At 38.3% G+C, this 21,018-nt stretch overlaps 1 protein-coding gene across 2 annotated transcripts in view; it reads right to left on the minus strand.

Moving 5' to 3' along the window:
- The window catches only part of Tmprss7 (transmembrane serine protease 7), a 32,096-nt gene extending 15,524 nt beyond the window's left edge, over positions 1-16,572 (minus strand). The window contains exons 1-10 of one of the 2 annotated variants that reach the window (XM_047564881.1): positions 16,525-16,572; positions 14,480-14,687; positions 10,706-10,836; positions 8,570-8,637; positions 7,314-7,507; positions 6,605-6,643; positions 5,605-5,833; positions 4,169-4,299; positions 3,409-3,521; positions 353-459 (exon numbers count right to left, since the gene is read on the minus strand). In XM_047564881.1, coding sequence (XP_047420837.1) covers positions 353-459; positions 3,409-3,521; positions 4,169-4,299; positions 5,605-5,833; positions 6,605-6,643; positions 7,314-7,507; positions 8,570-8,637; positions 10,706-10,836; positions 14,480-14,687; positions 16,525-16,572 — 1,268 coding nt within the window. Of the gene's footprint in view, positions 1-352; positions 460-3,408; positions 3,522-4,168; positions 4,300-5,604; positions 5,834-6,604; positions 6,644-7,313; positions 7,508-8,569; positions 8,638-10,705; positions 10,837-14,479; positions 14,688-16,524 lie in introns of those variants that run through there. The other variant, XM_047564882.1, reaches the window with a different exon arrangement.
- Positions 16,573-21,018: the final 4,446 nt, after the last annotated feature.

The following is a 21,018-nucleotide window of genomic DNA, read 5'->3' on the forward strand; positions in this document are numbered from 1 at the left end:
GGATCCAGCTAGGTGGATCAGGTCTCTAGACCACAAAGAATTGGATACCTTTTGTACTATAAAAGTTAGTTATTTTACATTTTAGTCACCAAATACTTTTGTAAAGCATGCACTATATACATCAAAAGTCAGGCAGCACAGAGCAGAGGTAAGCCCTGTCTTTCCATCAACTTTACCCTGAATCCTGCCTACTCAAGAGCTGAGTAGCTCTGTGCAAGTTTCTTACTTCCTCTGTTTCTCGGTTGCCCTCTGTCCACAGTAAAGTGGAAACTCTTTGGGGACAGAAGAATCCTCTTTGGGGATAGAGGCCACCAACGTTTCATCAGATTCCTCAGGTATGAAAATCACTTACATGTGCTCGTTAATTTCCCACCACCCATGCTCGCAGCCTTTCATGCTCTTCTTGGTGATTGAATAGTTATGGAATTTCAGGGCTATGCCAAGAGTTGACAGAGGGGTCTGTGAAAAACAAACATCAAGTCAAAAACTGCTTCAGGCTAATGACGAGTCTCAGGCTAACATTTTTTTGCCAGCTCAGTACTCAACCCTTGGCTTGTTTTAGGAGTGTTCTACTTCTGTGAGCTGTGCCCCTGGTGTGCTAGGCCAGCTCCCCTGAACAACCAGGATGAGGGGGAGTGCACGTGGAGAACAAAGCAGACAGTCAGTTACTCAAGGAGCAACTGCTGGGCCCAGGTGAGGTGGGACATGGCAGGCAGCAGCGTCTCCGGGTTTCAGCTTGCTCCTGTTGGATGAGCTTAATTTTGCAAATATTCACCAGTTAATGAGCATAAGGAATGTCCTCTGTTGATGAAAACAATGATGTGGTTTATTTAAAGCTTCATTCAGATTCTTTAAAGAAAGGAGAAATGAATCAGCATCCTCTTCATATTACCTGGGTATTCCTGAGGACTGTCACTGAATCATCCTGGGTATTTTCTGAAAAGGTCAAAGGAGCCAGAGCTGCCCATGTGTGGGAGCAGACACATACACGTACACACTACGCCACCATGCAACTGGCCTTTTAATCGCACTGTGTGGTATACATGCCCCTCATGTCTGATATACCATTTAGTTTTCACTTTCACTTTGACCCAGTGATTATGGAAGAGAAAATTTTTATATTTCCAGAGAGTTGGATTTTGGCTCACCCATATTCAAGTTTTCTAATTCCATCTCAATTAGATGAAAGATTATGGTTTATATTGTTTTTAATTTTTTTTTATTTTCTTAAGCATTTGATTGTGATCAAATTATGAATGTTCCATGGTCTCTCTGCTTATTTTTACTGCCAAACACACCGGTATGGTTTAATAGCCTCTCTTGCCCTATATGCTCTGAACCAAGCAAGAGAAGTGAATTACTATCTCTTACTTAACCCTTGCCCACTTCTCTTTGTCTTTCCTATACTTCTTGGTTTGTATGTATTAATGCTATATTATTCACTGCATAAATAATTGTCATAATTAGATTTTGTGAATCACCCTTTTTATTATTATAAGTTGCCCTTCAGCTCTTATGTTCAAACCAGGGATGTTGGAACCCTGGTTTCAGTGTTACCAAGTACAAAGAATGAACACTGTTTTCTTTACTTATGTATGCCTGGTACGATCTTGCCCATCCTTTCTGTTCAGCTTTTCTGAGTAATTTTTTTTTTAATTTTGTAGTACTTTGCAATTCAATCCTACTATCTTTTTCTTTAGATGAATTTTACCCATTGACATTTATTACTGTGACAGAGAGTTTTAGTCATGCCATTATTTTGTGTTCTTTCATGTGTGTGTATGCATGTCTGTGCGTGTGTGTTTGTCTTTGTTGCTGAAGTACACTAACTGCAGGAAGTCGCCCTTCACCTCCTACATTTGAGAGGGAGTGAATCAGGCACTTTGTTGTTCTCAATTAAACACCATAACAATCCTGTGAGGCAAAGAAGGTTGATTTTGGGCTGGGGAGATAGCTCAGTCGGTAGAGTGCTTGCCTTGCATGCACAAGGCCCTGGGTTTGATCCCCAGCACCGCAAAAAAAAAAAAAAAAAAAAAAAAAAGAAGGTTGATTTCTATTTTATAGAGGAAGAAAAAATAAATAAACCCACATAACTAATCAAAGATGAGTAACTTTCCTAATGTTAAAAAAAAGCAGACCAAAGATCCAAAGCAGTCCAGCATTTCTTTGAGGGTCACTCTGTTCACAGTTTCTCAAGCTTTAGGAAACAAATGTGGGGGAAACAAGAGGAACGGAATTGTCTCATGTTCACCAAAAGCCCAGGACTCGTGAGAACACATGTCAAACTTTTTCCAGTCTTATCATTTGTTTGTTTATTCACACACAAAAAAATGCAAATTGACAGATAATAAATGTTTTAAGTAACTGGTATAGTATCTGCATGTAACCTAGCCAAATCCAATATACTTTAAATCATCTCTAGATTATTTATAATATCTAATGCTATCTAAACACTATGTAAATAAACATATAATTATTTATAATATCTAATGCTATCTAAACACTATGTAAATAGCTAATATTATACTATATTGCTTAGAGAATAATGAAAAGGATAAAGTCTGTCCATGGTCAGTAAAGATGTGGACTCTGTCTGCCTTTGGTTGAATCCACAGTTCTGAACCTAGACCTGGCTACTCACTGTGTATGTGGTTTGTTTGTTTGTTACCTATCTCCATTACTGAAAGGTAGTCTCCATGAAAGCAGAACTTTTTAAAAAGTTTTATCCAATTTCATAAGTCCTCAGAGTTTAGAATAGTGCCTGAGAACCTGATCCATAGGAGTCATTCAATAATATATTGACAAATGCAAACTATATACTTACCACTTACATCTAATTGCTATGCTACACAATAATGATTTTATATACACTGACTGAGCAAAGGTGACACTTTGCCCAGTCTTCATGATACTGTAGCATGAAAAAGAAAAGTAGATTTTTTTAAGATTTAAAAAAGATTGGGGAAAAAAAGCAATGCCCCATCTAGCACCAGAGGGAAGATGTATATACTTCATATAAATTTACTGTTTGGTTTGCTTACACAACTGAAATATATATTGCCTAATCTAATTTTTTATTTTTATTAATTCCTATTATGATAAAGTAATTAATAATTGCTACATGAGCTCTGTTGTAATAAAATAATTGTTTGATCCTGCAAGCATGCCTTTGCATTTTTAACACAAATAAACAAAATAAGTTGGAAAAATAGCCCATATCTATTAAGAGAACTTACTTTGTAAAAAGAGGGTTGAAATTACAGGAAAATTTCTAGATAATATATTACAGTAAGGTTAAATTTTATAAAATTAAGTGATATTATTTTGTAATTTAAAAAATAAAGGTAATGAAATTCTACTAAAAATAGGATAAGAATATTTTTCTAACATACTGGAAAACTAGGCTACCTGAAATTTCCAGGTACACTTGCATTTTGGTGGATAGTAGCTCGGGTAGTATGGACTTGAAATTTTCCCTTTGAAGCCAGTGGTTTCTTTGACCAAAACTGTGTTTTCACACTCTGAAAAAGATGTCCACACACAGTGACCTGCAGCTGTGAGGCTATGGGAAAACACATTACATTCATTTATCTAATTACAAAGGCACACTTTCTTGATTAAAAATCTGGCATATTTTTTGAACTTTTTTTTTTTTTAAAGAAATAGCACCCCCAGAGGTTCAGCTAAAATACTTGTTCTCAAATTCCAAATTCCATGCTTGTTGCCAACTCCTACATTTTGGCTACATATCTGAAGGATGCTGTTACTTTCTTTAAGAACATACTTCTGGAATTGGAGATTCCAGCAGCAGCAGCCCCTCCTAAGAAGCCAGGGTTTCATTTCACATACTGGCTTCTTCCAAGCTCTAAGTGGTAATACTTTGAACATCTTTTCTTTGCTACCCCAGCCACAAGGGAGGTGGTTGCTTCAGAGTGTGTTACCTCCATGATATCTTTCTGTTTTCTTGCGTCCTTTTTGCCTTTTGAGTTGCCTAATTAACAGCTTTGTGCCAAGTTAACAGTTCATTCTGTCCTCTTTTCTGACTGGGCCCCAAGTCAGGATTCCTGACTAATGCAACTAGCATTATAACAGCCTCAGGAAAGATAAGAGCATCAAAACAAATGTTTCCAAAGGCAACTTTTTTTTTTTCCAATTAGAAAATACTTACTTTGTTCTGGAATGACCTCAAAATATGCCCGGATTCCTGATAGCCTCCGTATATAAGGAGACTTAAGTGTCACCAACATGAGATTGTTTGTAGAAACAAATGACATCAGTGTTTTCGTGGGTTCACAAATTCTGAAATCAGATAGCAAAACAAAGTACATGAATAGCAGGTATGGAGAAGTGGGACTCCACCCAACAGTAATTGTACACATTTCCAGAGTCATTCACAAGGTTCTTGTGAATTAGTTTCTGCCAGGCAGGTCTTTGTTAACCAGTGACCACAGGATACTACAGATGGAATAAAGCTGAAAAAAGATACAGCAATGTTTGTCCAGAAACTACTACCAAAGAATTCTCCTGGATGACCCTCCCTGGGCTGTTCTTGAGAACAACTTGGTATAAAGGCAGTGTATATAAGGGCTATAGTCATGGGCTCTGCACCAGGAAAACTGGATTCAAAACAGCTCCATCAACTAACTGGATGAAAGCTGCCAGGCAATCAAGCAACCAGATCCATGTGTGTACCATTTTTCCTTCCATGAAATAGTATTAATAATAATAGTATATTCCTCATAGCACTGTGCTGAGAAGTGGAAGTGATAATGACCAAAAATATTTGGAAGATGAAAAAAATCTAACAATGATTGAGAGATGAGAGCCAGCGGCAAACTTATCCTTGCATAGTGTTTGAATTTCTGATACAAACATTCATTATCAAAATATAAATACCAATACACACATAAAGCATTGTGACACATACATTTTTGAAAACAAGACAATCATGTACCTGTTTAACCAGTGAATAATAAATAATAATTTCTTAATAAAGTTTGTCATTATTAGTTTTTCAAATACTAAGTACCCTTAAGCAGGTGTTTACCATCAAGTGAAAAATATTAGAATATGGTTAAGTACATGTATATATAATTATAAACATATTAACTAAAGTATTTATGCTAAAATGTAACAAATGTGTCCTGGGTAATGAGATCATAAAGTAATTGATATTATTTTCTCTAATATTTTTCTACAGTGAACATCTGGAATGAGAAAATAATTTTGTTTTACTAGCTAGGTAATCATTATAGAATATTAATTGTCAAACTTAAATAGTAGACTTCAATGCTTTTGCAATAAAAGTAAAATTAAACAAAATATCTTATATTTTAGATGCATTTACTAAAGTTCTTGCTATACTGATTTTGAGAGTCTGGTGTGCTACAAGCAATAACATTGAGTCTGATAGACTCTAATGAGGATACTTAAGTATCCTAAACTGAATGCAGGTCAGTCTTTGACTTCATGAGTCTACATCAAAATGTTCTTTGTAAAAATCCCAGGGGAGCCCATATAAACAGAATTGTGAAAAATCTTTTTGCCTGCCAACAAGAGTGCCTTCACTAAGAGAGAGAGAGAGAGAGAGAGACTGTGTGATACCTGTATAAGATGGTGCTCCGAATTGGCAAGAGGGAGTCATAAATGGTCAGGGAGTCAGTGACACAGTTGTCAGCTTCCAGTTGGATAGACTCAATTGAGAGACGAATCAGACAGCCCACTATGGCCACCAACTTGAAATGACACATCAGCCTCCCTGAGGTGGCAGAAATCTCCAGAGGGTAGCGGAGAGACAGATGATCTGCATACAAGTCCTGAGAGCAACCTTTGTCTGTGGAGACAGTACTTTCCTTCTTTCTTTTCCTTTTCTTTCTTTGTCTCTTTCTTTCTTTCTTTCTTTCTTTCTTTTTTTTTTTTTTTTTTTAAGGAATGACTTTTCTAGAAATGTTTATAGACGAATAAAGAGCAAAAGAGGTCATATGGAGGACATCTGCTGTCCTTGTCCGCAGATTCCACACTCCTCTCTTCTGGTAACAGCACCCAGATTTTGCTTTGAGACACTGTCCCTACATTGTCTGTATAGTTTGGTTGGGGTTAAACTCACCCCTAGCTCTAGAGGTGGGCACATGACCCAGACTGGCCAATCAAGGAAATTGCTTCAGGAATGGACAGGTCAGCCAATCTAGATAATGAGCTTCAATCCCAGGACTTCTGTAAGAACTGTAAGGAAATATGTGTGGAGAATTTTTCCACCATGGTTGAGAAAAGGATAAATGATAAGTTTGATCTGCTGGTGATCATTTTTGCTACTACAATAAAGAACATGTTTAATAAAGAAGCCTCCACAGAGGAAAGCAGATATGCAGAGTTCTGGCACTTTATTGCAGAAACTGGACCCAACCATGCCTAAAATCAATATATTCCACATGTGTGCCAGTTATATGAGCCAGTCATGTTACTTTTGTGTCTAAGCAAGTTGAAATATGTTCCTGTCACTTGCAACTAAAAAAGCACTAACAAACACTTCATCATTTTAAAAGGAAAATTATGGCCAAAAAAGATATTAATTGGGGGTAAGAAGATACCACATGAAAGAATTTACCAGATCCTATGGTTGAAGAATAATCTGACCGAAGCCCAGCTGCATTGAAGAAAACATAGAAAGAGACTGTTAGTCCCAGAACTTTATTAGAATTTTGCTCAGTAAAACTTATTTTCAGTCTTCTTCAGAACATTCAAGCACATTTAGGATTGTCCTTTAAAATAATCTAGTCAGGGATGGGTAAATTGCTTAGGTATTTAGAGATCAAATAAAGCAGCCATGAGTTGATAGCTGTTGAAGGTCAGGATGTATGAGAGTTTACTATACTATTCTCTTTACTTCTGTGTCCTTGGAATCATTTATATTCACAAGTTTTAAACATTTTTTAAAGGTAAGAAAGCAATCAAATAATAATAATTAATCTCATGACTGAAATAGTAAATGCAGTACAGAATTTTCCACTAGAGATTTTTCATTCATTCACACAACAAATATTTCATTTGTTAGCCACTTATCATATGGCTAGCATATATATATGAAATATACTTTGAAAATTCAATTTGGTATATGTTTTGTTCCCAGTTCTATTCTTCAATCACTGTACTATATATAACATTTAGCAACTTCTGTAACCAATGTAGCTCTGATGTCTTTGGATAATCCTGTGCCACTGGATTGTGGAAGAGGCTACTTCATTACAATGTTGACTATAATGGTCATACAGGAGCTACAGGAAGCAATGCTTAAACACCAATTACCCAACAGTCACCATTTAGTACCACAGAGTCCATGTCTACAGCCAGCCCCTGCAAGATCCCCACAGAAGTTCGGTTTATAATACTGGTCTGGATGGAGTCCTTCAAGATGGCCGCCACACAGTCCTCACAGAAGATGTGGCCCTTGGCATGTGGCATGACAAACACAACCCAAAAGTGGACAAGGAGGCCACCTTTGTTGTTGCTGCTACAAGGAAAAATGAGAGATGTTCAAGGATATCTCTTAGGATGTAAACTTTCTTAGAAAAGGGACCCAAGTGACAGATTCAAAGATATAAGCACATCCTTCAACTGTACCTAACTCCCTTCTTTAGGTAGCCATTGGCTCCTATTATGGGAATTAGAAAGAGAAAGTGTAGTATTATGTCTTCTGATTCTTATGCTAGAATTCAAATCTAGAACCATAGAATATACTATTTCTGTGGATATGAATCAGTATTCATACCATTAAAAACAATAGTTTTAATGTTTGATACCTGACCATACCTAGGAACAATGCTAATTCTGCTTTACCCCATTTAGTATTATGAGAAAAGTCCTATTATTATTCCAGTTTGATAGATGACGAAATTGAAGCCAAATATGACTCACAACCACACAGCTAGTTAATAGGGTAGATGGATAAATTAAGTCCAATTTGATTTTCAGACTGATACCGAACTCTGAGTTTCTAATTGCACAAAGACTGGTTATTTTGTAAAATAAACATAAGAGAGTTTAAATATCATGAGAAACAGAAAGTTAAAGAAAACAATTTGCTTCACCCCAAGATTGCTCAGTTCCTTTTAAATGCCAGAGTAGATTACAAAATTCCTGTAGATATATTGGAAATGGTGGGAGATGGGCTATAATATATGGCTCACAACTACTCCTAAAAATTATTGCATGTAAAATCTTTTTTAAAATGTTTCTCAGAAGATCTCTAGTAATCATTTTTCACTGAAAATATTTTGAGAAATAGTGGTCCATGGTTTATTCTTGCCCATACCATCCACTTAATATGGTAGCCACGTTCACAGCCGTTTTAACCAGAGGCACTGATGTAGGAATTCAGCTCTGGGGAGAATACAGGATTTGGTAGATAAAGAACAGGGCAGAGTGTTGGGTCCTTAGCTGTGATAATGGCATATGAACCTATGATTGCCCCTAAACTGTTGCTTGAGAACAATAGAATCTCAGTCGTTCCACAGAGTTAAGGGGAATTTATAGCAATAAAGGTAGAAATCCCCAAACAGAGGACATACACTACCTGACATCTGCAACAACAGACTGCTTGTAAAATTTGGAGAAGGCAGATGTTGTATAAACAAGGTTTACCTGAAAAACAAAATTAAGTATCCTTATTCTTTCAAACTTGGCTTCCAGTCACAGAACTCTGCATGTTGCACAGCCACACTCTGACAGTCAGCAAAGAGAAAAGCAAGCCTCACCCTAATGGTCTCTAATCCCAAACTCAGACATTATCAAAATAAATCAAAATAAATCCCTACTTCCTGCAGCAATTCTTGAATTACTTTATTCTGCTGTTTAAGAATGATCATTTACGCCCATTCATTTATTTCTCTCTTTAAAGACTGTGGTCAAGTTTAACTTCTGTGCTTCACCCGCTCCAATTATTTTCCCCACAGTGAACAAGCCACGCTCATTTGAGCACATTTTCATAGATTTGAAGAACTCTCTTTTCAGTATTTGATTATTCTTAAGGACACATTTTCATATGAGCCGCCAGAGGGCGAGGTACACCATACCAATTCAGAATAGTCTCTCCCAGAAATGCGTAGCCCCTTTAAAACTGTAGTTGGCTTCTCAAAGGAGAGCTTTTTCAATTTACCTTCTTTGTTCACTTAGCATTTCTAAAAGGAAGCTCATTCTCTTCTCCCAAGTTTTCTCTTGTGTTCCCTCTCCTACATAATAGCAAAACCAGCTACTTAATTGCCCAAGAGGGGAAAAAAAAAAAAAAAAAAACCCTAAAAAATTATATAGTACAGAGGAAAAAATAAGAGCTCTGAAGTTTAAAGTCATTATGCGACACAAAACATATTAACTAAATCTGCTGAGCCTCAGTTGCTCTTTGTTTTGTTTTGTTATTTCATCCATACAGGAGCGATCAAAATGCCTGCCTCCTTTGGATAATTTGAGGAATAATTGGTTCACGTGTATTCAGAGGTAGAGCATTTGGTAAAGTACCCAGTGTCCAGAGGCAGTCAGTAAGTAGGGGTCACTGTGACTGCTTGCTGTCTCTCTCACTTCCTTCCTCATCCTACAGGACACCATGCCTGTCCCTGCCTTGAAGCCTCTGCTGGGTAACCCCCTCTGTTTTGTAGAAATAAAATTGGCAGAAACTTTCTACTTGGCAATCTGTGCCAGAAGCCATAAATAGATAATTTTCTATTTGACCAAGTAGTTACACTTTGAAGAAATCACCTAAGGAAGTAGTCCGAGAAACAATTTATGTGGCAGTGTGGTTGCTGCATTTTCCTTAGTAGCAGCTAAAAAATGAAAACAGCTTAAACATCCAATAAAAAAGAATTTTGTATCTTAGAGGCAATTAGAACCTGTGTTTTTTAAAGACTATTTACTAACATAGAAACATGCAAAAAATGTTAAGAGGAAAACAAAAGTCAAATTGTAAAACTGAATTTTCACTAAAACTCCAGTATGCATTATCCTCTATGTCTATGTAGTTCAGAATAAAAAGGGGCTTTATCTCTAGTGATGACATTAAAGGTTTTAATGTTCTTTTTTAATACTTTCCTGGATTTTGCAGGTTTTTACAATAAATATTTATTCATTCTATAATGAGAAAGTTTTGTTTTGTTTTGGTACCAAGAATGGGTACCAGGGGCTTAACCACTGAGCCACATACCCCGTCTTTTGTTAAAAAAAAAAAAAAAAAAAAAAAATTTATTTAGAGACAGGGTCTTGCTGAGTTGCTTAGGGCCTCACTAAGTTGCTGAGACTGGCTTTGAACTTGTGATCCTCCTGCCTCAGCTTGCCGAGCCACTGGGATTCCAGGAGTTCACCACCATGCCTGGCAGTTTTGTTTGTTTGTTTAAGTGAAGGGATTGCTAATGCACCATGGTTGCATAAGTGTGTAAATAATAACATTAATTAGTATGTATGTAACCTCAGATATGGAAAGCATTTTAAAGATCACTTGATCCAAAAATAGAAATTGAGAGAGCTACTTCTTTTGACATTAAGCAGGGGGAAACAATTCTATTTTATGGCAGAGATGGCCACGTTTCCCTCTGACAACTTCCTTCACCTCCTGCCTGCTACTTCCCTAAACCCAATTCACCTGTGACACTGGTGACCCCTCCCTTATCCCCTTAACCCTCCCACTTTACCACCTAACCCCCATTCCCTCACCCCAGCACCTCACCACTTGCTGGACAGTCCCCGCCACCGAAAGAAATTCCCTGGACTCCTTCTGTCGGTACTCAGGAAGAAACTCAATGTTGGTGATACGAAACATCCCAACAAAATAAAAAGCATCTTTGCTTTCTGTCTTACCTGTAAGAGGAGAGAAGGCAATTAGGAGGCTTTCCAATCAGTGTGGCCACAAGGCATCAATTGATGGATGTCAGTATGAGTCTTCCAAATGACTTCATTTTAGGCAACTACATACACTACTGGATCATAACCCATGATGCTCTAAATGTACTTAATGACACCTCCTCTATCAGCAGCAAATCAACATATCTCTTAGAATGCTCTATTTTTTTTTTTTTATCGGCTTCTGGCAAATACCTAATGACTTAAAGATAAAAGCTATACATTTTGGCCTTTATTCTAGAGTCTCTAAAGTGTTAAAAAGAACACAGACAATTGCCATGGATCCCAAGTCTGTGGAATATAGGGAGGTAAAAACTTTACACCATTAAGTTCTATGATGAAAAGAAGGGAAAGAACTCCAGTCACTGAACTCTGGAGCTTTCGTCCATCCTCTGTGTGACTTGTGTGACCTGACATTCCGGGTGCGGGGCCAGTCTTCAGCTCTATTCAATATATGGAAATCCATCCTTCCCACAAGTCGCTGGAGGCCCACAAGTGTGGCCTTCAGTCCACTGTGGCAGGTCAGTCCTGCTCCAATCCTCTGCCCAGTGAGGACTGTTCTGCCAGCCCAGAAATTGCAGGCAGGAGGGGCAAAGGCAGGCCATTTCCTCTGTGTTGCCATAGGGCACCTAAAGAGCAGAGGCTGGGGGCAATGAAGGGCTCTCCTCTCCCTGTTTCTTCTTTGTTTCCCAGGTTTTGCTCCTCTTAGGCAACCCTGCAGGCTCCCTGGCCCTGCACTTTTCTTTCCTGTAGCACAAGTCACACTGCAGCAGAACCATTGTCTATTTGTCTGCCTCCCTTTGTGAGCTCCGAGCAAAGGCACAGTAACATGTATTTTCCTCAGCCCCCATCACGGTAGTCAGGCCTGGCTTGGCTTTGGTACCCAGTACAGCTTTGCTTTTGGAAGGGGCTGGGGAGGGAGGTGCTGGGTGGAAGGAGAGAGAAAGAGAACACCCCTGTTAGCACAAGGGCCACCACACCACAATGCTAACTAAAGGATGGCTGAACTAAAAAGATGAAATCTACAGAGTGGCAGCAAGCAGTCTTCCTAGTAGGACCCACTCAGGATCACTTTGGACCCAAGCAGAGTAGTGAGGCTAAGGAGGGGCATTTGAGCACAAGGAAAGGGCAAGAGGCCTGAAATCCTGCCCTAGAATTTTTCTTTTGGGTTATTGACCTTGGGGGATCACCTCATTTCACTAGGTCTCCCACATAAAGCAAACAATGGCTTTGGGTTTATTTTATCAGGGATGTGCTTCTAGAATATTTTTTTTCTTTTTTCTAATTGCAGACTCTTTAAATTTGAGTGAAACCTAAGACTTCTTTCTAGAAGCTCACATGTTCTTCTCATGTCAATAAGAACTCAAGGGTCAGAACAGCAACATTGCAAGATAAATCAGATTAGCATTGAATGCAATTACATGTACCTAACATGTACATGTTCAGCACAACTTCCCAAGTCCCTACATGTTCTTCCTGGTGAGCTGTCCACCTCATTTCTCAAGGCCACCCTCTATGCCCAAATTTCTTGTCTCAACACTAACCTGTTTCATATTGAACAGTCCTTACTTATCCATATCTGTTTCCCTTTGTTCATACTGATCTCTCTCCATGAAATTCCCTTCTCTGATTTTTACAGAAGCAATAAACTAATTCTGAACAAGGAAATTCCAAATTTTATGCAAAAATTCTAGAGTAATGCAAATGTATTAGTGGAGGCACAGTGGGCAAATGATTGGAAATAAGTTGGCTTGTTCTCAGTTGGGGTTTTGCAGCTTTGTCTTAATTGCCCGTTGACTTGATTTCCCCTACTAGTCTGTAAACCCCTGAGGAGGGAAATCAGACTGTCCTGCATGCCTACCACAGGGCCAAGACAGTGGGCCCTCAAAAGATGTATCAAATGAATCTTCAGGAACCATTTCATGAAGCTTTCTCTGCACTCCATTCCAAAGCAGGTCGAGTTCCCCTCTTCTATGATCACACAAAAAAATAATCAATTCACATCTTCTCTCTAGTATTGAACTGTAAGCTTTTTGAAAGTAGAAAATGTATCATAGGAACGTTTTGAAGCTTATCTGAGGGCCTACCCCTGCCAAGTAAATTCTAGGTGATCAATTTATAAGCAATCTAAACAACTCAAGAGAATATTCATTAATTCTTTGCCTATAAATTTTGCCTTCCAGATTTTAGAATCCTTAAGAGTACAAGTAAGAAATCTGTTTTTTTAATTCAGAATACCACCTTCTGTGGTGTTGCTTCCTCCTCACACACACACATCTACCAATGCTACAGTTCTATGCAAACACCAACTGGGCATCCGATGATTCAATTTAATTCTGACACTAGCTATCCAATGTGTCGGACCACACAGGTTATGGGTTATTCCCACAGGACTGACCCCACTTCAGATGCCAGTCACAAGTGGCGGGTCCCCAGGCTACCTATACAGCTTTTATAAGTTAGGGGGTTTCCATTTGCTATAATGGATCACAGAAATCAGGGAAAAACTCTACATATTATTATTGGTTTATTATAAATTATATTATTTAAAAATGCAAATAAGGGACCAGGTCAATAGGTACAGCACAGGTGCTTCTGCCTTTGTGGAGCTGGGGCACACCTGTCTCCCAGAAAGTGGATATTTACCAGCCCTGGTGCTCTCTGCACTCTGTCTGTTAGTGTGGTTATGGGGGTTCCATTATGTAGGCATGATTGATTGAATCATTGGCCATTAGTGACTGAGTTCAATCTCCAGTCCCTCTTCCTGTACCATCATCTTTGTCCCTTTAATCACATTTTTGGTTCCTCTGGCTTTCTAGGGATTTTCAGCCACCAGGCAACTCATCAACACAAAAAAGACTCTTAGAAGTTCTTTGTTAGGAACTGGGGACTAAGATCAATATTACATATTAAAAAAAGATGCTCTAATCATAATCAGAAAATTACAAGAGTATTAGAAAATCTGTGCCAGAAACCAGGGGCAGATTTCAAATATATGCATTTCATTTTAGGTCCCCATACATGAATCTTCCATCAAGTATATTAATGTGTATAGAATGGGAACTCTAAAACAAGCCAAATGCGATGTCGTTACTGAGCTACATGAGTAAATAGAAGAGCTGTTGCCACATCTGTCCGAAAGGATCAGATTGACAAAAACACAATAGGGACAAAGATGCTGTATAAAATGGAGCTCAGGGAGCTGAAAATTTAAGGTTGCCTAGAAACAGGCAGTGGTGGGTGGAACAAGGAAATGAAACAGCTTGGATTCCATTCATTTTTTAAAGCTATAAATGCATTGTATTTTTTAACTACTCCAAATCTCCTGAGCATCCTCCTCAACCTTTCCCAGCCTATCTCCCATCTCTTCTCCTCTTACTTGCCCATGGGAAGAAAGAGGTGGTGATAAGAGAAGAAATGGGGAAGTCAGTTCTGGTTTCTTTCTCCTTCAAAAGTCTCCACATCAGCTTTAGAAATAGTGTGTCAGTTTAGGAAAGAGGAAAATTCCATCAGAAACCCCTGAGGGCAGGTTAGACCTGCATGGCTAGAGCAGCACTTACATCACAAGCCTACTCCCGGAGGAATACAGACTTTCACTTACTGATGTAGAGCCACAGAAGTGTCCAGGCGATGACTGCTAGAATGAATAAAAATACTGTGAAGAGAATGATTTTATTTTGGACGTTCCAAAAAGGAGCTCTCTTCTTGACTTGCTTGTTGGGTTTGCCTTTGCCAACTGGTGTTCGTGGTGGGCGCCTCCCTGGCAGCTTCCCTGGGACGCTGATCACCTGAACTGAGATATTGGATATCTTAAAAAGAAAAAAATAAAATAAAAAGAAAGATACAGCTGTATTATCAATTAGAGGTAGTCAAGTGTAAATGGAATTTCCCCAGTCAGGAGATCTTGGTGCTAAAAGGTCTACCTGTATTCAGAGTATTCAGAGAAGTGTAATAAGTCGATTTGCACCTAGTCACTACAAGAAGATGAGGAAGACTAAATCTGGGTGTGGCAGCCCACACCTGCAATCCCTGCCACTTGGGAGGCTGAGGCAGGAGGATTGCAAATTTTTCAAAAAATAAAAAAGATTAAAGATAGATAACTCAGTAGTAGAGAAACCCTGGGTTCAATTCCCAGTATTATACCTCAAAAAAGAAAAGAAAAAATCAGAAAAACTAGACATTATACAACCCCAGTACAATGACTTCCAGATCTTTTCCCCAACTCTCCAACTCTACTGAATGGATGCTGTGGCCTGAGGCCTGAATTTCACAGAGCAAAGCAACTAAGGGACCTGAAGTTTGGGGTAGAAAATAAAGATTCTGTAGATTCATGCGCATGCACAGCTTTCTGTCTGTATAACCTTTAAATGTCTGTGTTATACTGCTTTTCTCTTATAACTAGTTCTTTCTAGACTGAGGCATGATTGAAAATAGTAATGTAAGTGAGATCCTCACAGAAATAAATGGATTTCCTGTCTATGGCTTCGTGACTGAGAGGTAGGCATAAAAAGTGGAGATGATGCCATGGTGGGGTAGGGTTGTGGAAGAATCCAACATGCTTATCTTACTGTCACCAGGGCCGAGCTGATTGGTGACTCAGCGTCTCAGTCATAAACAGAATAATTTAAAAATACAGCAAAGAATGAAACAAAGAACTTGTTAGAAATGAAAATTATTGGTTTAGACGTATTGATGTGCAAAGTGTTGCGTGCATAAGGAAAAAAATGCATCATTTAACTGTCCCCTCCTCCTCTTCTTTTATTTTCTCCTCTACCTTCTGTCATTTGATGCTGTGAATTCTTTAATAATGTAGGCGAAAGTTTAGCTTCTTTGACAAAGAGATTTATACATGTCAGGGTAACTAAACTCCAGTGATGAAACAACTTTTAACCACACATTCTTTTAGAGGCAACCATCTAGAACACCAGTTCTGAAAAAATAACCTCTCTTATGCACTGCCTTTAGTTCTCTCAATTTTTTTTCACTCTTCCTCACTCTCCCCTTCAGAACCTATGTCTTCCAGTCTTATTCCTGCCAATTAATGGGATAATATGTGGTCAAGTACACTCTGAATTATTCATGGCTCCCTCATTCTATTTGCCAAACACCCTTGTCAACCCTTGCTGTGAAATGTCGCTTGAATCCCTCCAGGAGACATTGAACTGGACCAAACTTCATTCACTGTCCTGCAGGAGTGAGGGTGGAATTTCCATAGAGAAAAATATTCCTTTGAAAGATGAGTTCACTCTGTTGTCAAGCTACTTTCAAACATTCCTCTAAAAGGAAAAGGAAAAGGTGCACAGAAACGCCAGTGCATGTAGAACTGGTAAGGCCAAAGTTGGATCTTTCAGTGCAAGAACACATTATAGATCGTCTCAGTTAGCCCTGATTAAATTTTAAAGTGGAATTTGTATAGAGATCAGTACAATTTCCCTGGAGTTTTAGAAAAACAGCTGCTAATCGATTGCTGAGTACAGTGCTTTAAAACAAGCTCACATTTGTAAAATCCATTAAGTACCATAAAGAGATAAAGTATTGTCTTTTTGTCCCCTTTATCTTTAGAAAGTCACACAGCCTCATTTCATTAACAGGGTCAACAGTAAAGGGCATTCAAGTATGAGGGAAGGCTTTCCACACTCTACTTACTTTCAGGTCAGCTGGTTTGGATGAAGCATCACTGTTTTCTTTTTCCATTTTTAGGTGCATGAGTGTGACCATCCAGGGGTGTCTGCAAGCCAGTTTTCACCCCCTTACATGCTCACTTAAAAGGAACTAAGAGAACTGTCACCGCCGTCAAGCTAGCTTCAGAGGAAAGGAATCAATTTACCTCTGCCAGGTCCAGTTCAGAAACTGAAGCAGCTTCATGGCCACACTGTGACTGTTAAAGGGACCTAACACTCAGCTTTCCACCCCAACCTAAAGATGTCTTTATGTAGCCTTAGTATGAGTGAGGACTCTCAGAGTCCAACCCCATGGCCAAGTTTCCTTACTAAGAAATCCAGTTTTAAAGTCCAAAAATATTGACAAGTCATTAAAATTGTTGGTTTGCATCTCCTAAAATATAGGAAGAGGTCTAATTTGTGATCCTCAACACCTAACAGTGCTGCCTGCTCCAGAAGTTCCCCTCTCCAACCTGCTCTCAGTTCTCTAGCCTCACTTTTGGAAAACTGTCTAGCAGGATTTCCCCCCATTTTTTCTCACTTTAGTTTTGCAGTCTTCAGTAAACCCAGTGGCCCTCTCTTATGTAAATCTTATTCCCATCACTCCTATTTTTCCCATCATCAGTCTGAATTACAACCAAGGATGGGAAGAGTAATCCATAGGGACAGTGTTGGAATTTTCCTTGTAACTAGTACATTAACACAACATTCCCTGTGGGCTCTGGGCATCAGTGGAAAGCTGATCAGTCACACTTTAAGGCACTCACACACTGGTCTGCTAATCAGGACACTAATTTGATCATCAAGAGCTGTGTATAAGCAAGGAAGAAACTGGTTTAAAGTGGTAAAGACTAGTTGAGCTGCCTGAAATTTCATCTAACTTAGGGGAGAAAAGAATGACATGCAAATTATGTCATGTTGTGACATAATTTTTCTTCCTGGGTTTTGTTATTTATTAGTGACTCTCACACAATGACTAAGAATACCTTAAGTTTTATAGTAATAAAATTAGAAAATGTAAAAGTAAGCTTTCTTTATTGATTCACCATTTCAGTATTATTTCCCTGCTAATTCAATAACAAACTCACCTTCTACTAATTTAGTAAAATATGTGTAATAAGCAGTGGTTCCTAGCAAAGACTCTCTCTTTATCAAAGTTTAATCAGGATCTACTGAGCCCTCTTTTCAACTTGGGCTCCATCCTTGGGCCCCATTCTCAGCTAGCCTTGTCCAAGTATAGCAAGAATCCTGGTAAGTCAACTTAGCAAGAATCTCCCTCCCTTGATACCTTCTCTTATTAATTTTCCATCCACTGATCCCCTCACTCTGCTCATTGGTGCTAAGTTCCCAGCTGTGTCTGCTGTATTTGCAAATGAGCTCAGCTTTATACTTAAGTCTCTTTCCCTTATTGCAATAGTATGGAATACAATTTGTCATTACAGCCTGTCACTGGTGTCCTGTTCTGTTTCTCTTTGGCAGCAAATAATAGGAGACTGCACTATATGAACTAAAGGTAAAAGCAATTTTAAAACCAACTGAAGCTTGTTTTTTTATTATCATGCCAGTAATTCTAAACAATGTAAGCAGCAAAATACTCCTAGGGGTTGGGTGAGGCTTTGATTGGTTTAACTTCTTAATAACGCTGCCATCATAACTGAGGATTTTTTTGTTTGTTTGCTTTGCTGTACTGGGCATTGAACACAAGGCCTCAAGCATGTTAGACAACTATTCTACCAGGCTCAGCCCCTTGATTTTTCATAATATATATAAGTATTATGTATTATATATGTATATTTATATATATATATATATGCTTTAAATGAGCACATTCTTCTTACTGTTCTTTTAATAAATAATGAATGTCATATAGAAGTTAATTTGGAGAACTCCCAGTTGTGCAGTTGATCTTCCAATGCAAGAAGACTCTGTGACACTTGTTCATTTCAAGAGTAAGGTTCTAACAGTCTAAAATTATTGGAACAATTTGAACTTACTTAAGGCTGAGTCTTTGTTCTCCTCAATCCCCAGAGGATTACATTTTCCTGCATTTAAACGTAAGACTTGAAACAAGGGATAACAGCACAACCACTGCAAAGACAAAGAAACAGAATTTTGACCTTTCTTTTTTATCTTCCATGTGGCCATTTAGTGTTAATTTGTATTTAAGATTTAATACAGTTATACAGAGCATGAACTGCAAGGTGTAATGTTTTTATATGTAATATTTATTTCACTACTTTTACTTTTACAAATTTAGTAAAAATTGTCAGTTTTTTTCTACCTATTATAATCATTCATTTTGTTTTATGATTCTTTCTGAAAATAATTTCATCATATAGAGGAAGAGGTTGTTAAAAAACTAACCTGTATAAAGGAATGACTTTATAACAAAGCAAGAATAACAAAATATTAATGGTAGAATTTAAGTTTTGGTGGAAGCATTTATGCTAGAAAATTCTTTCAACATTATGTTTGATTTTCTTTGTAATATGTTGGTGGAAAAATGATCACCTCTGACAGTCAAATATTTTAGATAAGCCACTGTTTTTAAGAGATGATGGCAAAGAAAGCTGGGTTTTGAGATAAGAAAGCTTGTAAAAGCTTGTTGAGCAAGCATGCATTGACCTCCTTGTTGATTTTACTGGTATGGAAGTTTTTGTACAGATCACTTTAATCCCAGAACAGATGATCACAGACAATCACAATAACCAGATATAGGTTGGTCTTTCTCATCCTAAGCAGCGTGAAAGTCAGTGGAGAGCTTTCTATTCCTTTTTCAGATGCAAAGGTCCCTGTGCTGAGGGAAGTAGGGCAGGTGTCTGCCAGCAGACTGGTCAAGTACATCATGTGCCATGATCTGGATCAAAGGACAAACATCTCTCCAATGGATTCAGCAGTGGCCACTGAGACACTTGACCAAGACATTAATTCAACCTATGTAAACATTGAAAATATTTAACCTTCTGCACTGAGACTAGTGCAATGTGAAGACTTGGATGTAGGTCCAAGTTTGCATCTAACATAAGCAAGGCTCTGAGCCCTTGCACAGAAGGCACTTAGCAGTGGGGAGTGACATATTCTCCCTAGCTGCAGGAGAGGCCAGCTCTTCAGACACTAAGTGCATCTCTGCTGCTTAGGATTTGCTTCTCCCTATTATGATAAATGACCACATGAAAAGTTGCCATCTGTTTGCTACTCACCACAGCTCTCTGAAGCACAAATCCTGAGGATTCACAAGGTTCCCAGGGTCACCCTTAGTGTCCTGCAATAAACTGGCACAACAACTATCCTGGCTTCTCTTTCCCTGTTGACTCACAGGAATGTGATATTAATCTTTTGTGTCATATCATATGGATTGTTTTGCAAAGTGAATTACAACAGGGTATCTTAGATCTAGACAGTTGTCATATGGCCTTACCCAGCTTTCCTCCTCTGTATCTGACCCCCAAGCCCATGCTGCTAAAGAATTCTTTCTGAAATGACTTTAATATCACCTCCATCCTTTACTAACAAGTCCCCTAGCCTGGCATTCAAGGTATTTTCCAGTGTGGCAACAGGCCACCTATCTGTGTCCTCCTATCATGTAGATGAAATGTTCCATCAAATTATGCACTTTCAATCTTCATTCCTCCATGTATTTGTCAATTCATCTAATTACACATTTATTAAATGCCTACTATGTGACAGATGCCAAAGATATTTTTAAGTAAATAAAATATTTCAGTCTCCTTAGAAGACTCTCCATGGCAGGGACAGACATGTAAGCTGCTGATTTAAACCTTATGTAAGGAATACTATCACAGAGATGCGAACAAACATCCTGGAATCATAAAAGGAGTGTGATAACAACATCCCTTTCTCTTGAATCTTGTGCCTCCTGTCCACCCTACTCTTCAGATTGAAGCCCAACCCTTAGCACTCTCTTTTCTCCACTAACTCACAACTTTTATGGTATATCCTTGAATTGGGATTTGAATAATATCATAATAATATTATAATAATTCTTCAACTACTACTTTCAGCATCTTATTTAGCTTACCATGTGTATATCCAATCTCCAAACTCCAGGTTCCTTGATGACAGATCCCTGTACAGTCCTTTCACTAAAATATCCTTGGGAAGAGGCCTGGAGATGAGATGCTTTTCAAGAATTAGTTGGGTCTGAGATTTGATTTTACCTTATTTACAAGCTAATACGTTAGTCATTTATGATTTCATGGGTGGTGGCAAAAGATAAAAGCATCATGAGGGATAAGGATGTGACTGAGTGGGAGAATACTTGTCTGGCATGTGTGAGGACCTGAATTTGAGCCCCAGCACTGCCAAAGTAATAATAATAATAATAATAATAATAATAATAATGCAAGAGTCCTGGGTTTCAGCTCATTTGTGTTGGTTCTTTTCTTACCTTAAGTACCATGGGTACAAAATGATATAGTCCAAATGATGCTGCATGTATAGTGGGTTCACATCACAGCTG

Source organism: Sciurus carolinensis, chromosome 9 (genome assembly GCF_902686445.1).
Source record: "Sciurus carolinensis chromosome 9, mSciCar1.2, whole genome shotgun sequence".
Taxonomy (NCBI): domain Eukaryota; kingdom Metazoa; phylum Chordata; class Mammalia; order Rodentia; family Sciuridae; genus Sciurus; species Sciurus carolinensis.